Source organism: Sinocyclocheilus grahami, unplaced genomic scaffold, assembly GCF_001515645.1.
Source record: "Sinocyclocheilus grahami isolate Dianchi unplaced genomic scaffold, SAMN03320097.WGS_v1.1 scaffold573.1, whole genome shotgun sequence".
Lineage (NCBI taxonomy): Eukaryota > Metazoa > Chordata > Actinopteri > Cypriniformes > Cyprinidae > Sinocyclocheilus > Sinocyclocheilus grahami.
The window spans coordinates 272,289-281,190 of record NW_015505752.1 but is presented as its reverse complement, the minus strand read 5'-3'; the positions used below and the strand labels follow the sequence as shown (position 1 = coordinate 281,190).

At 37.8% G+C, this 8,902-nt stretch overlaps 1 protein-coding gene across 1 annotated transcript; it reads right to left on the bottom strand.

Annotated features, from left to right (window-relative positions):
* Positions 1-2,443: 2,443 nt before the first annotated feature.
* Positions 2,444-8,449, bottom strand: LOC107556587 (ORM1-like protein 3). Its single transcript, XM_016239719.1, has 4 exons — positions 8,246-8,449; positions 7,809-8,023; positions 6,396-6,547; positions 2,444-3,413 (listed from the first exon to the last, which is right to left on the bottom strand). Exons 2-4 carry the CDS (start codon positions 7,980-7,982, stop codon positions 3,278-3,280), a joined length of 462 nt encoding a protein of 153 aa, XP_016095205.1. The 5' UTR covers positions 7,983-8,023; positions 8,246-8,449; the 3' UTR covers positions 2,444-3,277.
* Between the last annotated feature and the right edge of the window lie 453 nt (positions 8,450-8,902).

The window sequence follows — 8,902 nt, the reverse complement described above, 5'->3', positions numbered from 1 at the left end:
ATCTGGAGTGTCATACAAAATTATGCTAGTGAAAAGACCACTATAAAATATGAGTAGAAGGAAGGAAACACCTCATGTTTGGAATGGATCTGCTCACTGAGGGGCGAACCGTGTTGACAGGGTGATAGACAGCTTACACAGGCTGATGCTAGTAATGGAGAGCTGACACTGACACATGAGGCCTCACTCTCGACCATTCTGACCGACTCTCACCCAGTCAATGTTTAAAAAGTTGCTGGCTTTGGGTAACAGCCCAAAGAGCACAGCCCTGACTCACGTTGCACACTGGAATACTGGCGTGGTGCTTTCTTAATATTGTTGCTGTCTTTAAGGTACATTTTCTCATTTGTTAAACTAGATGAAATCATCTTTGAAATGTGATTTTCCTGGTATGATCTATGTTGAAGCCATAGATCAACGAATAGTTCATCCAAAAACTCACCCTCAGTCGTTCCAACCCTGTATGACTTACTGCAATATAACAAAGAGTGAAAAATTTAAGGGGGTCTGAATACTTTCCGTACCCACTGTATGTATATATATATATATATATATATATATATATATATATATATATATATATATATATATGGAAAATAAGATATTTAAATTCCTTCTTTTTTTTTTCCTCACTTGACCATACAATAAGTTAATGGGGTCTAATGTTGCCTTTATTATACAGAAAAGTTTAAACGGTCTTCAAAATATAATTTTGTGTTCCAAACAACAAAGAAAATCAGCTTTGGAATGACACGAGGGTGGGTAAGCGATAGTATTTCTATTTTTGGCTGAACTATCCCTCTAAATGTCTGTTTTTATTCATCTGGCTCATTGTAAAATGTCAGGTAGAGTTCATTCATTCATTACTGTGCATTGTTTCACATTAACTGATGAATACGCTTCATCAGTCACAGGATAAGATTATCCCTGCTGTTTAACCTTGCACAGCATCCCGCCGCGCAGCTAGTGAATTGCTGATGAGTCTCTTCACTGCTGCTGTCAATCACAATCACTGTGTGAATGTAAACAGGAGAAACTGTCGAATAAGAGATGGCAGAACAGTACCACAACTGACAATCTTTCCAAGCTGCACCTAAAAGACATACTTGACTATACGAGAAAGAAAGGCTCTGGTATCAGTCAGCATCCTGCCAGCTGACAAGGCCAGATGCAGCACAGTACAGCACGCAACACTTCAGATCACACCACACCACAACAGCAGGAGTTCTTGTTCTTACAGTTCCCAAAACAAAGATTCACTGCTTGCAGTATTAACTCTGTGACAGAATATTAGACACAATTAAATAGCAGTGTAAATGTACTAATACAGCCTGGAACAAAAATGTATTTCAGGGAACGCCCCATTAGCTAGCCAAGTCGAACGAGAGACAAATGATGAGAACTGAAGCCCAGCTGATAAACAAATGAGCTCTAAATGAACGATCAACAGTAAAAATGATTTTCACATCGTATAAGCCCCGTCACATTGCTGATCTGCAGTTGCATTAATTTTTGCGAATTGCGAATGGTACCCTGTCAACAAATCAATTATGAATAAAGGTATTTGCAAAATACGGTTTCTACCATTGTAATAATAAGTATTATTGCAAATACTGATCATGTCAACAATAAACAAGCATCTGTCACAAAACGTTGATAAAACACAGAATATGACTTACAAAGCAAACTAAGATAAGAACAATTACAGATCAAGGTCAACTGATTTGCTAGATAAGGCATTGCTCCACGGATGCCGGATTACTGGTTTCATAATTGCTCTGACAGTAACCCATACCATTGAAGAGAGGGCAGCAATAAAACAAACTCCACACTGAGCATGACACACACCAATATAACAAACTGCTACGACAGTGAAATGCTGTATTAGACAATAAAGGCAAGCAATGTCATTTTCAAAGCAACTTCTTTAGTACTAGGAATATGTCTGCAGGGTTAGTCACAGACCATACATCATTCCAATATAACTTTTTGGTACAAAAATTAAGACAATTATTAATTATTATAAATTATGCTTAGTATAGTACTGTCAAATGCAAAATGCATATCGCAGGGCCTGGCATCAGTCCATACTGCTGTACAAAGGCAAAATGCAGTAGCTACATATTTGGTCAAAACTAAAACCTGTAGATCTGTACTGTGACAGACAGGTTTGCTTTAAATCGCTAAATTAAAAAAAATAAAATAAAAAGGCTGTTTCAGTTACTGCCTTTGTGAGACCGACAAAGTAAAAGTGAACATTGTGATTGGCCGTAAACAATGATAAGCACTTACACATCTTATTCACATTTTGATGATGCTTCACAGAAATATTCTGCACCTTAGCAAACTATATAAACATTTAATCTATCCTCACTCAGACCTGGACATGAAGTGCAGTAGCTGTACACAAGTGTCCAACGAGACAGATTGCGGTCTAAAGGTCATATGCACAGTTAGACTGCTCTCTTGGGGGGAAAAAAGATCCAATTCAATATTCCCTTGTACCCGTTCTCCCCATCTGAAGCCACTCTTACAGGTTTTTAATTCCCATGCGTGCAACTAACTTTTTGTTCTTCAATATTAGTGCATGTTATAAAAGAGTGAAAGACTAGATATGTAGCGCTGCAACCAACACATGATTAAAACATTTTAACAGGTTGTGCATATATAAAATTCAACTAGTTTTGTTTTAAATCTAAAAACATGAAATACGGACCTGGCAAAAGTTTTATCAGGACAGGGTGACATTGTCCAACAATGGAATTGAAGCCAGTCTTTTGGCTAAAAATAGCCTTGTACACTTTCTTCAGAAACAGTACCTTTTTTCTCTTTTTAAACACCCCAGTGCTGAGCATTTGAGTGGGGAACATTGGGACGTGCTAACTCAGGCCCCCAAAACAGTTAAGAAGAGATGAACCAGCCTATTTTGACCCATCTGATTCACTGCATCAATGTAGCATTTCTGAAATCTAACACATGGGTCCAAATGACGTACATAACACAGTTAACCAACACTCTCCATTTCAATAGAGTATAACGGTGGTCCTAACATATACAGAGACCCTCTTTTGCTGCATTCTGCTGGTGGTTCTACAATTGTGTTTGTATCTACTGAATGTTATACCAAAAACATCAATAAAAGTGATACCATAGCAGATTTTTTGGCCACTTTGACCGCAAAGCAGCAGAGCATCTGATGAAGCCCTAAATTTCCCCCTTTTTTATTGCCACAGAGTAAGGGGCCACACATCCTCTTGTGCTGAAGATCAAATCCTCGTCAGTACTTATTAATTCCAAAGAGACGGACCCCGTGGAACTGAGGCAGTTTGGGGACAAGCACAGTGAGCAGGGAAATGGTGTTGATGATGAAGTGGACCCTGTCATACTTTGTATAGAAACTGGTCAGGAAATACCTGCAGAGGGGAAGGAACAGATCAAGTCAGATTTCAGATAGCAACATGAGATGCACAGATACAGAGGCTACAGAAGTTGCTCAAGCAAGCACAGCATAAGACTGCATCTAATGGAAACCCAGGATGTGGTTTCTTCATGCTGCAACAGAATGCTTTTCATACATATAAAAAGATGATTATAATCCATATAAAATCAGATACATTTACTTTCTTAATGAACATTTCTAGTATGGTGCATGCTATTCTAAAGAAAAAAACTGTTTATATGTAATATAACATATAATATAATATAATATAATATAATATATACATATGTATTGAAATTCTTTTTACATCAGTACAGGCTATTAGATGATGTTATTACACGGCTCTATGGATAACTTGAGGTATTTAACATCCAGGTAATTAAGGCTGGCGCATCGTTCACGTCTTTCATATTACACCAGTGCGCACTCTTGTTTTATTCAAATGCAACTTATCATCTTGAACCCCTGTTATTGACTGGATTTACTGTAAAATGAAACCTGCGAACTTCAGTAATATTGTTGAAGTGTTTGTCTTGTTGCCAGAATTATTGTTTTGTACGCTGTAAGGGATTTAAGATAATAAACCGATATGATTTTAAAACACTTTCTTCTCAAATAACATTTTATGTCCTCGAGTTTATTTTTGTGATGAAAAGTAGTGTAATTAGTGAACTCTGTCTAGGCTCAAAGCTGTTTGTTAGGAACTGTTTCTTTGAGGAAGCTTTGCATTTAAAGAAGTAATAAAATATAACTCAAATCAATATTTCATTATTTACATATGTGCCAAGTAGCCATGTAATAAGCAGGATAATGTACATCCAGACGGTTGTTATTGCAAAATAAACCCCTTCAGGGTGATGCAAAAGCGCTCCGCTTCGTGTCAGGGTCTTGATCACCCTGTCTGGGTTTAGTTTGCAAAAACAATCGATGTGCATTATTGTTATTATTACTTTTTTTATAGTATAAAAATACTTTTTTATTAGATGGAACAATTAAACTTAAACTGGCAACTAATTTAAATTGAAGTTGGAGTTTACTTAAATAGATTAAGAGAAACAGAATAGGAAATATGGAAAAAGCTAGTTAGAAATATCAATAAACACCATAATTGTCACATGTCTGTTGTTTTCAGTTATGCCGAGTTCACACTGCACGATTTTAGCCCGATTTTTCACTCGCCGACAAATGCCCGAAATTGAAGAAAAATCGGTGCTCGTTCACGCGAGTGACAATCACGCAGTGTGAATTATCAAAGTCGCGATCTGAGGGAATCGCTGAGTAGTTTTTTTGAGTAGTAATTGGGCGGGTTTTGTAGCGAAAACCTGTCAACCCTGCACCAGACAGAGCTGTCGGCGATTCTTCCTATTGTAAAGTCATGCAGTGTGTAACCTCCGGTCGTTGTTCCATCGTGCAGTGTGAACACAGCAACAACTGAATGCTACCCCAGATAATCATTTAGTGTGAAACCAACAGTGATGCGACGTCTTTGAAAATCGTGCAGTGTGAACTCGGCATTAGCCTGTTCCCCTGTGACCTAGTTTCTGTCTCTGGTTGATTGTTTCATTTGGTTCAGGTGTGTGTCATCATTATCGTCATTAGCTTCCCTTTATTAGTTGTGTTCTGTTCTCAGTTTAGAGTCCGTTCTCGTCTATGTGATGTTGGTTTACTTGCCTGTCTCCTGGATTTTCTCATTAAAATACCTTTTTGTTGATCTCCTTCGTCCTCGTGCGTTTGTACCTCACCAACGTGTAACAATAATAGTGTATAAATAATACTAAAACAACACTGCTACTATGTAATGCCCACTTTTCACCATCAAATTCTCAAAGGATATAATCAACCCAGCTGAAAACAACGTCTTATGATTTGCTGATCTCAGCTGCCCTCTCAGACTGGTCAGCCTGGTCTGTTGGCTGTTTTTAGAGGGGTTTGAAGTACTTTTGCTGGTCAGGCTAAGAGACTAACCTAAACACCAGCAGTCCAGCTAGACCATCTGAGACCAGCAAACAAGGCTGGTTTAAACAGGTTTTGTCAGCAGGGAAGGCTCACTCTACATTTTTTCTTAAATTTTTTTTTGGTAAAATATCTTGTCACTTTGTAATACATCAAATAGGTGAAATACATCAAGTTTTACAAAACATCACAATTTGTGACCCTGGACCACAAAACCAGTCTTAAGTCGCTGAGGTATATTTGTAGCAATAGCCAAAAATACATTGTATGGGTCAAAATTATTGATTTTTCTTTTATGCCAGTAAATATCATGTTCCATGAAGATATTTTGTAAATTTCCTACTGTAAATATATCAAAACTTAATTTTTGATTAGTAATATGCATTGCTAAGAACTTCATTTGGACAACTTTAAAGGCGATTTTCTCAATATTTTGATTTTTTTGCACCCTCAGATTCCAGATTTTCGAATTGTTGTATCTCGGCCAAATATTGTCCTATCTTAACAAACCATACATCAATGAAAAGCTTATTTATTCAGCTTTCTTATGATATATAAATTTTAATTTTAAAAAATGTACCCTTATGACTGGTTTTGTAGTCCAGGGTCACATTTTTTCCTGAAAATAGAGGCAAGCATATTTTAAAATAAAAATAAAAGGTTTTTAAGGTCCTGTTTCACGTTACCAGTAAGAACGAAAGTAAAATCAAGACAAACCTCCTCATCTCTCACTGTAACCGACAGATATACCCCCACAATATGAGAGAAGACGGCACGAGAGAGAAGAAATGATCTGACTGACTGACTAACTGTTTCTAAATCCGGCTCTCCTTGCCAGCAGACACCACAGGAAGTCAGCATCACTGCCTCTTGCTCATGGTCATGCAGAGCAAGCTGTGAAAGCCTTCCCAGTGCGTGTGCAGAACACAACCAAAAGGGACAAATTAGCGTGACAGGCAGAATGAAGCTTCTAACAGCACAGAGCAAAGGCGAACACTCTTACAGTATAATAGGGGTGATGGTGAGAAACTTTCGAGAGGCGGTGAACTGGACCCCGTAGTCCATCTGTTCCCAGTGGGTCAGAAGCCGGGCCTTGCCTTGGTCCGGAGTCTCAAACGGTGTTCCTTTTACCGTGTGTAGGAAGATATACATGCACTGTGGCAGAAAGAGAGTCACAGAACATCATGACCTTTGGTACAATTCCTCCAAGCTCTCTCAGCAGATGTTGTGAAACTCTTAGGACAACAGCAAGAGCTGAACCATTTTGGCAGCAGGACGACTAAGAAAGGCGATACAGGATGGCTCTGTTAGTCCAACATTGGCTGAAATTACAGAACCTGGAGTCAGCAACTGAACGGACCAAAATTCAGCAAGAAAAATTTTTGCCGTTTCAGAGTTTCTGCAGCTGGGGACAGTCACAAAACAAATTATTATTTTAAGCCTCTGCATCTTAAAAATCTCTTAAGAAAGCATATGTGCTACATTTACACTATGACACTAATGCAATGGTTTTCTGCAATGGCAGACTGTGAGCCAAAATGTGTCACAGATCTGTTATGGACCAGGAAATAACAATGTTACTAACTACAGGAGTGTTTCTACTGTGGTTAACACCTGTTCATAATTATAAAGATTTCTATAACAATAACTATTTCAGCATTCACATCAATGCATGGTAATGTTCTATTTATTAATTAGTTATGTTACCTGCTCTTGATAGTCAAGTGGATTCTGACTGGCTGTCAATGTTTTTATCATTCATTAGCAGGAAAAAAAAAATGAAAGTGATTCCAAATATAGTGTTCCTCTGTGTCGTTTTCATTATAGCTGTGGACTTGGCTATTCTAACAGAATTCAAAAGTTTATTAAAACTTTATAGTTATCCCGAACAGGCCTTTACGAAAGCAAAACATATACCAATAACCAACTTGTAGGAGGACAAATGCTTCCCATAACTTTTGCTGGATGTACAAAGCAAAAACGGCACAAATTCAACCGTCACTTAGACGCTTGTCTAATTTGATGAATGGCGAACCATAAATAAACTACAAAAAAGTTTAAAATATACAACAGACTATATTAAATATAATATAAAAGTATATAAAAATATAATAGGATCACTTCCAGTGAGGACAAACACGGTTTGAGCACAATAATTGTCCTGTATAATGAATCACTGCATGAAACCATAGAAATGTTCCTATTCAGTCAATATGCCATGTTAATAATTGTGCATATTTTGGGCCAATGAAGTTCATAGTCATTGTTAATACACTTCAGAGCTTGATTTAAGGATAATTTTGGTACCTTTTTTTAACAATAAACAATTTTGGTACTGTGTTGGATCACGTAATATAGCAAAACAACAACCACTACGGATACACTTTATAGACTCGTGTAATTTAGCAGCTCTTACCAAGTTGTGGATGAGGTTGGTGAGGGTCCAGACCACAGGCACGCTGACGAAGGGTATGCTGAGCAATATGATGTGTAAGAGACCGATGCCAAGCACATAGGAGAGCCATATACCCCTGCTGTTCATCACTCGTGTGTTTGGATTGACCTCACTGTGCGCCGTGCCCACGTTCATCCTCGCGCAGTAGAGGGACACTCAGAACTATTGCGTACTTACTGTCAGACACAAGAGACACGTGTAAATACACATATGGGTTTAAAATTATACTACGTTCACTGACATTTCGACTATAAAAAGTCATACAACAAAATGTAAAGATAAGCATCAATATGCAGAGTGTGGAAAATCAACACAACTTCTGAAACTGTTCATTTGTTGTTATTTAAAATGATAAGCGGGACGAAGCACGGGTCACGCAGAAACTTCACAGTACTTACGAACAAATAATAGCTCTATTTCCTCTGGCTGTAATTTGTTTCGCAAACGTTATCGAGATATCTTCCGTTCTGGAGCCCTTGTGCAATGTAGCCTTGCCGTTTTTCGCAACTTGCCTCGTCTGTTTATTTCATCATGTTTGCTTTGAAGCACTTTGTTCCTGTGCAAAGTAAACAGATGGTGACAACACAGCAAGACTTCATCGTTTCACGTCATCGTTTTTTCAGAACTCACCTTTAGATGGAAATGTATTCATCGAGGTGACCGCTGATTGGATTATGTGAGTCACGTGGAGGATGTCGCTCAATCAACGTTCGATGCGTTGATAATTTGCTAAAAAAAAAAAAAGGTTGCTTAACGTCACAGAAAGTGCTTGTGGAAGAGATTAGGCGATAATGCAGAAATACTGAGATTTATGGGTATGGTAGTTTATTTAAACAAATGATTACCCATACTGTAGCAGTCTCAAATGTCTGTTTCTGTTATAAGTTGACCTGTAACAGAATTTCACAACACTGGATACTTTGCATTCCACTATTAAAATTGCAATGTGTTCATTGTATTAGTTCACCAAGTGAAAATTCTGTCATCATTGACTCTCCCTTCTTTTGTTCCAAAACTTCACGACTCATTTTCTTCTCTGGAACACAAAATGAGAA

Bases quoted from the DNA above. Each gene is read 5' to 3' on its own strand.
- LOC107556587 (XM_016239719.1), bottom strand. From the start codon at position 7,982: ATGAACGTGGGCACGGCGCACAGTGAGGTCAATCCAAACACACGAGTG. The intron at 6,548-7,808 runs GTAAGAGCTGCT...TTTCTGCCACAG, and splicing joins CCAACCTCATCCACAACTTG to TGCATGTATATCTTCCTACA. The intron at 3,414-6,395 runs GTAAGAGTGTTC...TCCCCTCTGCAG, and splicing joins ACCATCACCCCTATTATACT to GTATTTCCTGACCAGTTTCT.